This window comes from Heterocephalus glaber, unplaced genomic scaffold (assembly GCF_053883595.1).
Source record: "Heterocephalus glaber isolate CG9 unplaced genomic scaffold, H.glaber_assembly_v1.0 deba00000122, whole genome shotgun sequence".
NCBI lineage: Eukaryota > Metazoa > Chordata > Mammalia > Rodentia > Bathyergidae > Heterocephalus > Heterocephalus glaber.
This window is the reverse complement of record NW_028258138.1, coordinates 77,581,709-77,598,707: the sequence shown is the minus strand read 5'-3', so window position 1 is coordinate 77,598,707 and position 16,999 is coordinate 77,581,709. Positions and strand designations below refer to the sequence as shown.

The following is a 16,999-nucleotide window of genomic DNA, read 5'->3' as shown; positions in this document are numbered from 1 at the left end:
CCTACATATGATTCTCCTTCTTCTCTGCATGCCTAGAACCCTCAGAGGTCTAAACCAAGGGATGGTTCACACCCATTTCCACATCCCATCAGCAGAGCTGGGGACTGTGAGCTACTTGGCAAAGGCTGCTTGAGCGCAGGTGAGTTTTCTGCCTGGCTGGCTCTGGGATTCAGAGAGTGCGATTTCCAGTCCCCTTCCTCCCACACTGAAGGCACTCACTGTTGCTCCACAGAGCTACACCCTGCCAGGCTGCATCTGGATGGATCAGTGCAGCCCGATCTATGCTGCCACATGCTGCCTGATTTGGGAGCAGGGAAACAGAGGGATGTAAATGTACCTTGGCATGTCTGGGAAATGGGGCAGGCACCCAGCGACAGACAGAGGGGAGAAGGGGGGATGAGGTCAGAAGGGCAGCTCTGGCAATTGCAGGAGTGTGAATCCATGTTGGGAGCTAGAAATTCACTCTGGAGCCATTGTGGATTCTTGAAGGGAGGAGTGTGATGTTCTGATTGGACCTGCAAGGAGTTAACTGGTGGCAGGCAGTGTGGAGGGAGAATGCTTTGCTTCATAGAGCTTGGTCTCAACCTTCCTCTTGGCCCTGTGTCCCACAGCTGGCTCATTTTGGCAAATAGGTCAGGCAGCGAGCCCTGTAGACTCATCTCAGCAACCAATGTTCTCCCCCTGCCTCTGAGCTACTTCCTGTGCCCATTTCCTGTTGTCCAAAAGGATGAAGGATCTGAGGTTGTGCTAGGTCTCTCAGCCCAGTGACCCCTCAGCCACTAGGTGCAAGCTGGTGACCCAGAGTCGGCATGTCAAGCCTGACTTAATTCATCTCTTACCACAAGCCTGGCACCCAGGCACAGTTTCTACACCCCAGTGGATGATCAAGAGAGGAGCTCCTGAGTCAGGCTGCATGGGTCCATTGCTGTGTGACCTCAGCAACCTCCCTAACCTCTGTGTGCCTGCTTTTTCACTTGTCAAATAGGGACACTGATAACAGCAACAGAACCAGGCTGTGCATGGACTGAATGAGATGATGGAATCACTGGACTTCTGAAGGGCCGATAATGAAATCACCTGTTATCCTCGCCACAGTCCTCCTTATAGTCTAGCAACTTAAGGCTCAGAGAGGTTAAATCACTGTCCAAAGATGACAAAGACATGCTGCTGGTGGGCCTGAGCCCTGGATTTTCTGACAGCACACATGGACTGCCAGAGCTCAGCCTTCCCATTCTTGAGCTCGATTCCTACAGCAGGTTCCCTCTGTGCCAGGCCGGAGGTTGTTGCACAAGTCTGCTCACCACCTGCACTGCCCAGACCCAGGATGCTCAGCCTTGGGGTCAGAGCATCTGCCTTTGGCCTCTCTAACCTGCACCCTCTAAGACAGGTGCTCAGGCTGCAGCCCTGTTTCATACTCCCACAGGGCTCCTCACACACATCCTGATTCCTCCTCCCCACAGAGTGGGGCACCAGTGTTTGCACATTCCCAGAAGATACTGGGGAGGTCAGGGGGCCAAGCTCTGAAAACTGCTACCATAGATTGCTTAAAAAAAAAAAGAAAGAAACTTACCTTATGCATAAGCTCAGCAAAAATGATACCACCTCTCTGGCTCAGTTATCACAATGACCCATTTGATTCCTGGAATGTTTAAATTTAAACTGGTTCTGAGAAAGCTCAGTGTGGCTATTCTCATACTTCTGCCCCTACTAAGGAAGCAGCCAGACAGGCATAGAAATGTAACTGATCCTTAGTATAGCTGTTGACTCTTGTTCACACCCAAGTCTCTCAAATGTGAATTCTCATAAGAGCATCTCCCACATTTGCCCTGTAACTGTGTCTACAGACTCTTCTCCCCTGGGGAGAGGATATCCAGATGACCTCTCAGAAGGAGAAAAAATGGGAAGCTCTTCCCTATACCAGCAATGGTTTGGGGCCAGTCCCATAATTCGTATTAAAAGGCCTGAAGGGAAAGCTTTCTGTGCCTGGAGCCTTGATGCTCTGTAAATACCTGCTTTGAGCTGGCTGAGGGACAGACCATGTTCACCTGCCTCCAGAGCTAAGCCCCAGAAGGGCTGTGGGTTCCCTTAGTTGTGATGTTTTCAGTCATGTTGGCAAATCCTTGAGCATTCTTCCCACCGACACAGAGTTTGTTTCTCTTCAGTGTGGTCCCAGCTTAGCGACTTGATTCCACAGGACAGGGCACGGCAGAAGTGATGCTATGACTCTAGGTGGTCAGAAAGGCACCAAGATGCTTCTTGAATTACACAGGGTTCAGGTCTGATCAACCCATCAAAAGCTGAAAATATGGTAAGTTGGGAATGCCTTGGATACCGCTTGCCTGTGGAGCTCCCTAGCTCAGCACTACAGTACCCTGTGAGCCACAGAGTGTGGCTATCCGCTCTCATGACTGGCTAGGAGCTGCAGTTCATGGCTGCTGCCTGGCTCATGAAAGAGAGCTATGCTCATGGATGGCCCCAGAAGAGACCCACATTTGAAACTCAGTCTCTACTGGAATGCATAGCATTTTTTACCATTGTAGAGTTGAAAGATCTTAAGAAGAGCCACTGTAAGTCAGAGACCATCTGCGCATCATTCCCTTGGGCTCTCTCAGTCCACACTCCTTGGGAACCTCAAGCAGACAGGGAGGAAGTCCTAGTATCCTGATGCTTCATGTCAGGACGATCATGTGGAGCAGCCACACAGAGGTGAAGGGAGAGTCCAGGAGACTCCATGGGTCTTGCTTCGCTGTGTGTATGTCCATCTTCCTGGCATCCGGGGCAACCTTACAAGTGGGCAGGCTTCAGACCAGCCCAGTCCTGCCAGTGAGCTGCTCCAAGTGATGCTGAGTGGACAGACCAGCTTTTCCCTTAGCCCTGGCCAGACTGCGATTCTCGAGCAAAACAGATGCTGTTGATTAAAGCCACTATGTAGCCTAAGGGAACAGACATTACATGTGGACACTCAGAATTATTAAGGCTTCTGTATTGAAGTAACCAAGACAGAGTGCTTCAGGCAGCAACAGGCTCGGGAGGGTGGCCAAGAGCTGGGGCTCAGGAACTGTCTCTGAGGACTGAGCCATGCTGACCTTCAGGAGGGATCTACAGATACAGAGAGCCCTCTACACCAGCAATAATCTCTGCCTTGGGCTTGCCAGAAATTCCATCTCAATCATGTTGTTTTCCTCTGGAAGACTCTTATCCAAAGTCCACCAGTCTAAACCCAGAGTGCCTTGTGAAAATCTCACTATTACAATATAGTAAATATTAACATAAGGGCCTTGAATTCAGTCGCTGGGTCCTTTCCAACACAAATACTCAACAATTTATTGATAAACAGCATCTCTCCATTTCCTCTTATGGTGATTATTCACTATCTTTGCTTTGCAGCTTCACGTGTTCAAAAGATTTTTTTTTCCCCTCTCTTTTTCTTTCCTGGCCAAGTATCATTTCTGTGTTCTTAGCTCTTAGTAAGCTCTGCTCTCCATATAGTAGTCTTCCTGGGTCCTGATGGTACAGAAGAAACAGGCTGGGTGTGTCTGCCATGATTGAGCCCAGGGCCTCTGGTATGTGGCTAGTACCACAGCTCCATGTATTAGCTTTGTGTCATTGTGATAAACATACCTGATAAACTCAATTCAAATGAGGAAAGATTTATTTTGGTTCATGGTTTCAGAAGTGTCAGTCTATGGTCATTTGGCTTCACTGACTCTAGGTCTGTGGTGAGGCAGAAACAGCATGGTGGATGGGCACAGAGAAGGTGAGCATGCTCATCTCATCTCATGGTGGCAAAGATGAAGGGAAAGAGTCAGAGAAGAAATGGCTGGGGACCATATATAGTCCCCAAGGCCACGCCACAATGATCTGCTCCTTCCAGCTAGGCCCCACCTTCTAAGTTCATTTTACCTCCCAAAGCCATCAGATTGTGGTCTCATGAATATATGGTACTGCTGATGAAGTTAGAGCTTCCATGATTTGTTCACCTTCTGAAAGCCCCACTTCTGAACACATGAAATTTTAGGGGGACATTTTAGATCAAAACCATAGTGACCCATCACTGTTGAGACCCTCAGAGAAATCACACACGGGAAGCCTCGTTTTTCTTATCTGTAGCACCTGGAGGGCTCCTACTCATAGGAAATGCCTCACATGTGGTATATGGTGGTCACTGCTGGGGTTCACTAACCCCATCACCTATGTTGCTTCGCAGGTCAGGTCATCAGCTGAGGGGCCCTCTGCCAAGTGGGATAACATGCCAGGCATTTCTAACTGAGTCTCCTTCACTAGTTACGAAGTGGGAAGATGGAGCTGGGAAACCTTCATAAATGTCTTACTTGTAAAGACAACATCAGTCTAGCTTTATGCTCAGATCTGGCTTTGATAAGCAGAGGTTTCAGGAATGGTTTCTCATGAAAGGATTCTGCTTGGTCCACAGCTGATCAAGGAAAAGTCTACAATGGGGTCCTCTATTGCAGTGGCCTCTCACAATGTCTAATTTTAAGGGTGCTCTGCAGGTGGGAACTTCTGTCATCTGGAGTCTGTGTGGGGTTTGGGATGACACAGGGCTGGGCTCTAGTTCTGGCTTCACCCAGCCAGATGACCAATTTTGTTATTTGAAATTTTTGTTTCTGTGACCCCCGGTAAGAAATACATTTTACATCCTAATCTAACACACACACACACACACACACACACACACACACACACACACACAATAAACATTTCCCATACTACCTCTGGAATGCTCTTTTTTCTTGTAATTTTCTAAAAAGAGATCTGGTTATAATCCACTAAAGTAGAGTAGTATCCAGTGATGGGTTGTAACCTAAAATTTGTAAAGGTATTTTAACTTTGCTAAGAGGATCTCAATTCCCTTGTCTGTAAAAAGGGAGATAATATACTTGGTAAGATAATTCTTAGGATTAAATAAAGTGTCACGCAAAATTTCGAGCACAGTGCCTGACACAACCTTGGTAGCAATGAGTGCAGATGACATCATTACCAACCATCCCCACCACCACCGTTACCATTACTATGCTTATCACCGGCACCATCTCCACGTCTGTCTTAGTTACTTTCTTAGGCACTGAGACAAATAACTTGATCCCCACAGCTTACAGGAGGAGAGGCAGTCCATGGTCAGGTGGCTCTCAGGTAAAAGCAGCAATGGCAGAGGGGTGTAGTGGATGAAAAGCTGCTTACACCATGGCAGCCAGGAAGCAGAATGAGAGGGCACAGGAAAAGAGAAGCCAGGGAGGGAGATGCACCCTTCCAGATCACAGCCCAGTGACCAGACCCTACTTCCTAACACCATGTTTAGCTGTAGCATGCCCTGACCCAATCACCTTCCAAATCATTGCCTCTGAGCATTGAGAGCTTCGGGGTTCATTTTTGATCTAAACCATAAAACAACATCACCATCAGTGCTTAAATTATAACATAAAATCAGATAAAACCAAAGTCATTAATAGAAAAGCTATAATTTTTTTATGATTCTTTTAGTTTAAGAATCAGGAAACTGCAACCATCCTTGGGCCAAATCCAGCCCACCACCTGTTTTTGCAAATAAAGTTCTATTGGAATGGGGCCATAGTCACCTTTTAGATATAATCTGTAGCAGCTTTAACGCTATGAGGGTGGGCAAGCTGAGTAAAGCAACAGAGACCATAGGGTCTGCAAAGCCTTAAATACTCACGGCCTATCCTTTACAGAAAAGTCTCCCAATCTCTACTTTCATCAATGGAATAGTATGCAGCCCACATGAAAGAAGAAAAAGTGCTTCTGAAGGTCAGATGGCAACATGGAAAAGTATTTTTCATACAAATGGTGGAATAAAGGGAATTTTCTTTGGGAAAAAGACCTTTGGATGTCATAAAATATCTCCACTAGAAAGGAGGAGACAGATGCTGAGAAGCCTGGTAACCATGGTGATTTTTCAGGCTGCTGCCAGGCCCCTGCCCATAGGTACCTGAGACAGAGGGCTGTCTAGGGAAGTGAGAGGAACCAGGAAATCCTCTGGTTAAAGGTCTGTCCGCAGGTTTCTTTCTGTCCCTCTTACCTTCCTGTTCTCCCATTCAGAAAAAAGTGGCTCACAAAAGGGATGGAGTGATTTCAAATTCACAAGTAGGACCAGCAGAAAAGCTGGCCAGCCAGTCTGCACAGCCCACAAGCCAGACATTTGCTTGGACAAAGACTTGGAAGTTCCTTGCCCACAAGTATGTCCCTCTCGGGGGCTGGAGTGTGGCTGAGCCGCCAGCCACTGTAACTTTCCATCTGAGAGGCAGGCCTGTGGTAGCTGGGTGGGGACCACAGCTTCCTGTGCTCCCCGCTTTGCATTTCTGTGGGGAGGTGGGAAACAGAAGCTAGACTGCTCCTGGTGTCCTGGTGTGCAACCAGGTGCCCTAAGAACACATCCTCATGATGGCAAGGACCCTCCCCCTTCTCACCATGTACCCTGTGCCAGTTACTCTTCAGGGCAATCACTTGGCCTGAGAAGGGTGGTGTAGGAAGGAGTAAGGTGGTGTAGGAAGGAGGCTGCTGGCAGGAACAGTGAACAGGAAAGAGCAGAGGGTGCATTAAATGCGATGTTTTGGCTTTCTCTTCTTTCTTCAGTTACAAGTTTGGAAAGGTCGGAAATTCCTGGGCAAAATACTATGCCCAGGAAATGTGTATATTTAATTTCCAAGAAAACATCCAGTCTGCCCTCTGAATATAGGAAATGGCCTGGTGGAACTGCTAACAATCAGAACATGAAGAATGCTGCCCACATACCATAGCACCCACAGACTCCATCCAGGTGGGAGAGACGGCTGCAGAGGGCCTGGGCACTGAGTCTGAAATGGTCCACGTTGCTGGAGCCAGTGGCTCCATGGCCACAGAGTCCTTTCATGCTCCCAAGACCCATGAGAAGCTGTGGAGGCTAGAACTAGGGGAGGGCAGGCAAGGCTTTCTTTTGTTTACAGCATCCCCATGTCACATTCCCCAGTGGGCTGGGGTGTGAGGGACCCAAAACACTGCCATTCACCCCAGCAAACATCAACCCACACACACACACACACACACGCACGCACAGACCCTGGCATGATGGGACCCACTGTCCATCCTCATCCCAGGACTGTTTACTCTCCCAGCACGGAGAAGGCAGAGAGCTGAGACAGGGTCCAAGCCCACTGCTTGGCAGCTGCTCGTCACTTGGCTATGCCTTGGGTTCCTTATCAGCTGCCATTGGTATAGCAGCCCCTCTCATGGTTGCCACAAAGATTTCAAGAGACAGAGCATTTGCATCTTGTCTCCTCTCCACATAGAGTATGGTGGGACAAGTGGGTAGAGGGGGGCTAAATATTCTTGGGTTTTAACTGGCCTCATGGATTTAAAAAGGCATACTCACTGCTAGTGAGCTGGCATCTGGGATGGGTGTTTGCACCCTGGTATTTCCTTGTGCAGAGGGCTTACTCCATGGGCGTGCTGGCCACAGGAATTTCCTGTAGTAGCCCTGTCCTAGAGCATGGCATCTTCAGAGGATGGCTCTGAGGTAGGTGCGGTAGCCACAGTTCTTGGGGTCATTGTTCTAGTAGACAGATATGGTCTGCTTAAGCTCAGTGGCCTGTCCTGTCTGTAGTCTTGGAGGTTGGAAGCTGACCATGGGTGCAGAATTCAGATCTGCCCACTGCGTTCAGACCCCCAGCACTGGACAGCCCAGCCATTCAGCCTGGCTGGCCTGCTGTGATCTGGGCCCCCTCCAAACACGGCCCCTCGGTGGAAACTCCACATGGGCAATTTAGAAAAGGCTTTGGAAGTGATGCTCCTCTGGCTGAGATAATAGTACTTTCCACAGGGACAGTATGCTGGAGCTTAGGGAGGACTCAGTAGCCTGCTGGGCTCTGAGTCCCTCCCAAGGTTCCAAAGGGAGGACACTACCCTCAGAGGCTGACTAGCCAGTGGACAAAACCCCAGGGGCTCACAGATGCATGCAGAACATGAGAGTTCATGGGCTGCCAATAGCTGAGATTGAGGGTCTGCAAAGGCAGAACTGGTGGAGCGGGGATACAGCAAGTGTGTGCCAAGAGGCCAAAAAGATTTAGAAAATATCCATGTTACCCTCGGTATTCTCCCTGTACTAAATTGATGGTATGTTTGCTGAGCTTACAAGTAAGGTAATTTCTAGCACTCCTTATCAGGGGACCTCACAGTGTGGCCATGGCCAGCACCCACGTCACCTGGGAACTGTCAGGCATGCAGAGTTCCAGGCCCTAACCTCTCCTTCAAGGGAATTCTGGGGTGGTATCCAGCCTTCTGGGTTTTAACAAGCCTCTCAGGTGATTTTAGGTGGCATTGAACTAGCCTCACAAAAGCTCTGAGAGGTCCTGCTGTAAACAAATCCGTGTCTTTCATATCTACATGGCCACAAGACCCTGTTGTGGCATGAGGTCAGTTAGGTCTCCTAGGAACAAGCTTTAGGGAATGAGAAAGAATGTGGGCTTGGAGTCTGGCAGACACTGGTTTGAATCCCAGTTCTGAGACCCAGCAGCCTGGGCAGGCACAAGCTCATCATATCATTAGGTGGTTGTGAGTTGTATCTGCGTTGAGTTCAGTTCCAAGTTCAGAGCAACACCCACCAAGTTGTGGTGCTGGCCACAGTCACATTGACCAGTATGATGAGAGTCATTCTGGTGTTACCAATACAGTTCAGGCACAGTTCATGTGTCTTCTTTATGCCCTTTATCCACCCCTTTCTAGCACCCTGCTGACATAAATCTCTTTGGTCTGGAGATAACAGGCCGAATCCAACAATTTCTTCCACATACCTGTATTCTCAAATTGAATGCCCTGACCATTTCCTGCAAAGTTTATGGCCTTCAATGAGGCTTCCTGCCTGCTGCCTGGCTCTGTTAACTGCTCAATGCTGCCTTTTTATGGGGAATGAGAGGAACACAAACTCAGGATAGCCGGGATACATGGCCTTATCACGAAGCTGCCCATAGAGTGAGGCAGAGAGAGCCCACTCCCACATGGACAGCAGGCTATGTCAGGATTCACTCTCCTGCTTCTAGGAGATAAACAGAGGGTTACGTAAGAAGCCCCAGTTATGATAAGCAAGGTGTTCTAACACAGGCCTGGGAACACAGGGATCCCAGCAAAGTTACCTACTGTCTCTGAAACCCAGATCCTCACCTGTAGGTGGGTTTGGTAAAATTCACCTTACCAGGAAACAGTGTGAATTAAACAAACACCCTGACAGTGTGAGCATAGTGTTTGGCATATAGCAAGTGCTTAATCAACGTGGAAATGGAATCTGCCAATCCTCCTAGGCAAAATGGCCATCCACATTGCCCCCAACTGTCAGGGTCCAGTTTAGTTCAAGCATTTACCGACTCGTTCACAGATCACAAACCTACTGAGTGCCTACTACCTCTCTCAGTGGCACCTGCTGCAGACAGAGCTGAATGAGACCTCAGCATCCACATAACGAACATAAATTCACTAATTACATAATTAGGTACTGAGTTAAAATTGTGGCTATGGCAAGGAAGGAGAAATCTGTATTTCAGAACCCATCCGACCCAGCCCAACCAGGACTTTCCTTCAGATTCCCTGCCTATTTTCTGGTTGGGGATTCTGCCAAAGTATTAAGTATTGTTTACGTCTGAGGTGTGATAAGTACTTCCTAAAGTTAACTGTAAACAAGGACCAGGATCTCAGAGTACCTTTGCCCCAGTTCTCAGATCAACATCTCTTTCTTGGAAAAGACACTTTGGAAAAGCAGAACTCTCCCATGAGATTTCCTTCCAAATTGGAATTCTCCAGAATTTTCCAGAATTCTAATTCAAATTCTCCAGAATTTCTCAAAAGAAAGACAGCTATCTGAGGGCGCATAGAGGGCAGGATTGGGGTGGGGCAAAGGAGGTCAGTTTATGAAATATGGTAACTTTTTTTAAGTCCTTAGGACATGTACTTATCCTGAGAAATAGGTCTTTTAAATATCACTTATAAATGAGCAGTCAATAATTTTTGTGTTTTATCTTAGAATTTGTAGCTAGACCCAGGCATGGTGGTGCATGCCTATAATCCTAGCACTCAGGAGGCTGAGCCAGGAGGATCACCATGAGTTTGAGGCCATCCTGGGCTCCATAGTCAATTCAAGGCCAGACTTGACTACATAGTGAGACCCTATCTCCAGGAAAAAAAAAAAAGAATTTTCAGCTAGAGCTGTGTGAAGCCCTAGTTCCTGGGTGGCAGTCCCAGACTGCCAACAAGATACAGCTGAGGACAGAAGACACATGAGGAGCACAGAGCCAGCCCTCTCTGGTGGTAGCAAGTCCTTGGGCTTACACTTCCCTGGGTTGTCTGGCTCACCGATGACCATCAGCCTGTTGCCCAGCAAGGCAAATAATACACTGGAAGACCCATGAATTGGGTCTTTTATCTCCATATGTCAAATAGTGGCCAATGAGGCCACTTAGCTGATGTCTGGGGAGAACAAAAGGTAGAGGGACCCTAGGAGCCCTAAACATAGTGAGCGTAAACACACATGTTCCAGGCTCAGCTAGCCCTTGGGGGCAATGTGAGACACAGCAGTCTGTGAGGCTCTCAGCAGTGGCTTCTCTGTGTTTTCTCAAATTGGCCCCCAGTAGCTCACTACCTGATGGGTAACCCTAATCATCAATGTGACCGGATGAATCCTGGAGAGGTAATGGGATCATGGGGGTGCTATGCTCATTTGAGAATTAATCCACTGCTGTCCATGGCTGCATGTGCTGTTAGGAGGTGGGCGCTGCTAGAGGTAGGTCCCTGGGGATGTATATGCCTTTGGGCAGCACCTCTCTCCGGTGCTCTGGTTGTGCTGTCCAGCTGCCATGATGTGAGCAGCTTGCATCCCCCAGGCCTTTCCACCATGATGCTTCTGCCCTGGAGCCAGATGACCATGGCCTGAGCCTCTGAAACTGTGAGCCAAAGAAACCTCCCCTCCTTTAAGTTGTGGGTGCTGGGTATTTTGTCCCAGCAACAGGAAAGCTGACTAATACATCCCCACCAGCACATCCACCACACTGTTACTAGAGGAACTCTCCAAAGCACAGTGGGCTCCTGTGACACCTCTGATGGCAAGCCTGCTCCCGTGACCCTTAGAATCAAGTTCTGAGTCCATGGGTTTCTCCCTCACAGGGACCTTGTTCTCTGCTTGCTTGACTTCCTGGGGCTTGGCCGATAATGCAAACTAGCCAGCATTTGAATGATGAATGAACAGACAGCCTGGCTTTCCTGGAAACTCCCCCGCTGTCCTCCTGGCCTTGAGTCCCCCACTCCTCCACACCTCGCTGTCACTCACACAGTATGGTTTTGACTCCTCTGACTGCACCATGCTCTCATAAACTTAGGTCTTTCTCTGCATGTGTGCACCTCTCTAGTGGGGAGCACATCATTACCTCAAAGCCTCCTAGTTATTCTTCATGCTCCAGCTGGCCCCTTTTTGAATCCTGCACTTACCCCCAAATCTGGTTAGATGCCCTTTCTCTGAGTAGTCACATCATGCTTACCTGTGCCCTCCCCTGGACAATGAGACTTTTAAGGGCAATGACCTAGCACAATACTGGCATAGAGTATGAACAAATACCTGCTGAATGCATGAAAGCATGTCAATGCATGATCACAGTGCAGTGTGACAGGGCCCTGAAAGGACATGATGCAGCCCTGGGCCAAGGCCATTTCAGCCATGCCAGAGAAACAGGGGACACTCACATATTCCACTTCCTTGGCTGGGTCACCGAGGTTGCCATTGGTGGTGGGTGCAGTGGTCTCCATACCCTCTGGCTTGTCCTGGTTCTTCCCTTCCTCTTTGGGCAAGCCACCCTGCCCTGGGAGGGCCACTTCGCCCACCCCCAGGGCCTCGCTCTTATACTGCTTGACAAACTCTTCCATCACCATCAGCTCATTCTCCAAAAGTCCACGGCAGCGCGAGGGGTCCTGGTCATAGATGGGGAGCTGATGCATGAGCTGGCGTCGGCGGTAGTAGGCCCCCTCAGTGCCTGTCACTGGCTGTTTCTCCTTGGGAATGAGCTCCATGTACTGCAGGCCCTGGTGGGGAGGGGAACAGTGTCGCATGGGTGGGGCTCTGAAGCTTTCAATGTTATTAGCAATTGCAACTACTATCATCCTTTTTGAAATTTTGTATTGCTTTGTTTTCAAATTACAAAAGCAATATCTGTCCATTCTCACAAATAAGAAAACACAGATGAAAAGAAAGGACATAAAGGAAGATAGGCACTTTCCGGCTCTGTGAACAAGGAATGTTGTGAATCTGCATCTTGGTGACAGTGACAGTGCTGTGGAAGTGTGTCTGCCTCAGAGTTGGTCACACTGTGCACAGGAATGCATGCCCTGTACTGTGTGTGTGCTGCATTTGGACTGAAAAAAGCACTTAAAGAATTCTGCCTCATTGGCCACAGCAATGGCTTGATGCCCACTTGTGTTTAACCAGCCAGAGCTTTTCCTATGTGTATTTATTAAAACTTACTTGAATGCTATTTTCTGAGTGTGTGTGTGTGCATGTAAGTGTGTGTCTATATGTGTGTGTGTGTGGATGTGATTTAAAATGAGTCTTCTAAGACCAGGTCCAATTCCCTGATGGTTTTTATAGCCTGTGTTCATGCTATAGGAGACAAAACTTTTCTTTAGCAGTGCGGGGGATGGAACCCAGGGCCTCACACGTGCTAAGCAATTGCTTTGCCTCCCCAGGCCCTGAGTAACCAGCTGTATCTCTTCTTGCCAACAATCATTAGTATTGTACTATTGCTTATTCCCCAAACACTTAATGTAGCACTCATCTTTGGATGGCATTGGGAAGAGAAAGTTGATCCCTATTAGTTTATATTTGTATCAGAATGTGGAAAAAATATCATTTTGCTTTGTGCTCTGTCTTGCAAGTATGGTAATGATTATAATTTTGCCTCTATCACCAAAGAAAAGTTGCTACTTTTATTCTTTTTTTTTTTGGAGGGAGGTGGTTTGAGGCAGGGTCTTGATGTGTAGTACAAACTCATGGCCTCAAACTCATGATCCTCCTGCCTTAGCCTTCCAAGTGCTGGGATTACAGGTATGTGTCACCAAACTTGGCTGAAAGTTGCTACTTCTGCACCTTTTCTCTGATACCATTTCCTGGAAGGTAGTCAGCTGATAAAACCCTTACAGTGTAATGGCCACAGTAATGCAAGGTAACTAGCCTCCTATGACCTGTGCCCACCTGGGACTGTCTTTTTACTGGTTCTACAGCTGATGTGCCTGATTTCTACCTCCACTCATTGCTCCCTGGTGAAAAGCTTTCTCTTATCTTTCCTGTTCTTACAAGCAGCTTTGGCCATATCAATGTCAATATCAATAGATATTCCTTATCTATTTCTGCTATACTCAAGCTCACCTTCTTAATGGCTTCACCTACCCCCACTGGGCAGGCAATGTTCCTTCTACTTTAATAGCAAGAGTGAAGGCTCTGGACTTGGCCTTTTGTGAACTGAAATCCTGGCTCTAGGCTGTGTGACTAAAGCCACTTTACATCCTCTTTGTGCACAGGTCAAATGAGGAGCATAAAGCCTAGAGTGGTTGTGGGATTCAGTAAGAGATCTTAGCATCTAAACCACGCATGTTACTGATTTTTCCCTCCCCTTCCTCTCCTATCTGTGATTTTTCCACTGTTTGAAATCTGTGACTGCAGCTAGACACACTAGATGCATATTTCATAGCAGTCTTTCTCCAGTGACACAGTATGTGACAGCCATGGTTACTGCGAATGCAGATTCTCAAGCACCAGACTGCAGTCAAGATCTTGTACAGCAGGTGAGGTGTGGGGTCCAGGAAATCGCATGTTGAACAGGCTCGGTTTCTGAAGCAGAAAGTTGGCTTATGGACCTCACCTAAATTACTGCTTTAATGTGACAGTTTTGGAGGTTCCATCCATCATCAGGCTGACCCATCGCTTTTAAGCCCCTGGGGACAGCATGTCACAGTGGCAAGAAATGTGTGAGATTAAACCAGCTGTGAGCCCAGGTAAAGACCTGAGGCCAGGTTGGTGCAGGATCACTAGTGGCTTCAGGTGGCTTCAAAGCCCTGGGACATTCCAAGAAGAAATGTGGTGAGTTTTAGGAACACACAAGAGGGGCGTAAATGAATGTTTACTCTGCCCAAAGCTGTAGCCACAGATTCATGTTCTCAACAAGAACAGCTCATTCTAGGTGTATATTATAGATTTGGTGCTTTGCAATGTGGGTCTTCTTCCTTTAAGAGCAATATTTTTGCTTCATTTAACTCAAGGGCAATACTTCTAATTCTAAAAAGTCAACAGAGTTTAAAATTGCTTTTCTTAGAAAAGTGGAGATCATTATGGCATAAGGTAGTTTGTGGTTTATTAGTTTTCAAACATTCAAAGGCGCCTTTTAAGAGTAGACAAGCTCTCAGGTCCATGTGCCACTTCCACATCAATATGGCTAGCAAGTGTCTGAATATTCATGGATTTGCAGACAACTGTCTGATTTGGCTTTTTTTTTTTTTCTTTGATGAGCAGAGATCCATCTGGGTGGTTCCAGGTTGGGGGAAGGTTAGGGGAGACGCAGTCTGGGGCCACATCTCAGTGTGAGCAGCTGAGAGGCAGACTGTTTAGTCTGGATGGCAGATTTCCATTTCTGTTCTTACTCCTGACTTGGACCCTGCTACCAGGTTGGAGGACCCCTCTTGTCCTGAGTGGCCACTACCATGTTTATGCTTTGTGAACCCACCTGCCCCACATCTCATCCCAGGGCTGGCCTCACTTTGGAGTTATGGGAATCAACATGGAAATTCACACTAAAAATGCTAACAAGCAGTCTCAGCTGTTGTCTGGTTGTAGGCAGTAGGGATGCTGCTTTGGACTTGAGTGAACCCCAGAAGTCCATGTGTTCAAGTCTTGGTACCCAGAGTGGCACTATTGGTAAGTGATGGACCCTTTAAAAGGTAGGGCCTAATGGGAGAAAGTTTGGTCATTGGGGTCATGCCCTCCCAGGGAATAGTGGGACTCCAGGCTCCTCCTTGCTCTCTTTGCTTTGGCTTCCTTGGATGGATGTGGTAAACGTCTTTGCAACTATGCCATCCTCTTCCTAGTTGTTGCCAGGGCCAGTGCCCAAGAAAGGAGTTTGAAGTATACACAAGAACTCTGTCTACCCTGGGTGAGTAGGCACCAACCTAGCCAGCATCTCACTAGTTCTAAGTATTGACACAGCCCCAGTCACAGGCTGATTCAAGGTATAGAGGAATAAACATTTTCCTATAAAACACCTCACTCCCTTCATTCAGTGGTCTACAGAATGATAGGAATGGCTAACATTCAGGTACAGCTTCCTATGGTTTCATTAAATTAACCCATTTACTTCTCACCTAGGATGAAGATACTAATGCTACCCCCTTGAGAAACTGGCACAGACGATGGCACAGAAAGGTTAAGTAAACTCCTGAAGGTCACACAGCTAGTATGTAGCAGAGACAGCTTTGAACCCAGAAGCTTGGGTCTGAAGCCCTTCTCTGTTGCATTACCTGGTGCCACTCAGTGACCTTCACATTCACAGTGTCCTTTCGTAGCTCCATGCTGGCCCTGGGCATCTGTGTAGATGGGAGCTTGGCCAGGATTTAGAGACAGGGAAATTTCCTTTCTGGGATCCAATATTCCTGATGCAGCTCAAAACTTCAGCTGAGCACTGGTGCTCTGACTTTCCATTGTCAAGGCCACTCTGTGTGCTGCGACACCTGGCTGGCCTGGGGCTCCCAGCATCCATCAATACAGCATGATGCCTCAGGATGTCCCTCCATGTGGCCCTCACTGTTGACTAGCATGGACTGTGGGAAGGGAAGGACAGGGACAGAGCACTGGGTCCCACCAGTTGCCTGTGGCTGCTCTGACTCTGGAAGAGGATCTCCAGGTATCTCCCAGGAGGCTGACCAAGGAAGGCCATGTTTCCCAAAGCTTTGGCAAGAGGCATCATCTCAGACCAGTGGAAAAGGCTGGTTTAGGTTTTAAGTTTGTCCTAAGGACCTTTCTGAGTTGTCTGGTGTTATGTGAGGTGTCTGTGGTGGGGAAGTTTCCAGATTCTCTTTGTATCAGGAGAGAAATTAAAAGTACAGAGAGGAAAGTGGCAGGCCTGGTACTGTGTTCCCTGTGCTAGGCTCAAAGTTCAGCACACCCAGGCCTGAGCCTTCTCATCTGGATTCTCCTCCTGCTATTAGCTAAGGAGTAGATAAACAGGCTTCACTCCACAGGCCACCCCAGTAAGCAGTGCCCACTGGGAGGGCTCAGGAGACAGCGCCCTAATTGACAGCAGCCTCTGCCACGGGTTGGGCAGAGGTGAGGTGTGGTGAGCACCGACCCGCACAGGCTCCTCGTAAGCCTCTCTGCTCCCCTGTAAAATGGGGCCGTGACATACTTGGCACAGGAAGTGGCAAGGTGTTCTTGTGATGCACACAGAGCCCACAAGATATTTGTGTCCTCTGTCTTCTCCCTTTGCCTGCCCCCAAATCCCAGTTAGCTTTCAAAATTTCTTCCTCTTTCTGCAAGCCTTCCCTAAATATACCAGCCCACTACTCATACTTGCTCCTTTCTGCCTCCCCTCCCACCTGCTAGTTCTGGTGGCTGGATGGAGAAGAACCCTGGCTTTGGAGGCAGGGAAGCCCAAGTTTAAGTCCCTGACTCTGCCACTTAAATCAGCTGTGTGGCATCTGGTTATGTACAGCCCCTCTCTGAGCCCCACTTCCCTCTGTGCAGATGAGTGGGATAACTGTACATCTCTGCCAGTGTTGAGAAATTAGATGAGATGGCTCTTAGTGGCTGGTATACAGTAAGTGCTTCATAGACAGGAGCAATCAGGGTTTTAGTTTTTACTAGCTTAAAAGGCTAAAGAATTTCTCTGGCCTTCAATTTGGTTGGGATGTATAACAGACAGCAAAATTCTGTACCATTTCCAAAATGTAATCAGTCCTGATCACTTGGCAATTA

At 48.0% G+C, this 16,999-nt stretch overlaps 1 protein-coding gene across 2 annotated transcripts in view; it reads right to left on the bottom strand.

Moving 5' to 3' along the window:
* Lmcd1 (LIM and cysteine rich domains 1) overlaps nt 1-16,999 on the bottom strand; it is a 59,604-nt gene that overhangs the window by 6,217 nt on the left and 36,388 nt on the right. For both annotated transcript variants that reach the window (XM_004835253.3, XM_087216644.1), the window contains one exon: nt 11,731-12,066. In XM_004835253.3, the coding sequence (XP_004835310.1) occupies nt 11,731-12,066 (336 nt within the window). The remainder of the gene's footprint in view (nt 1-11,730; nt 12,067-16,999) is intronic.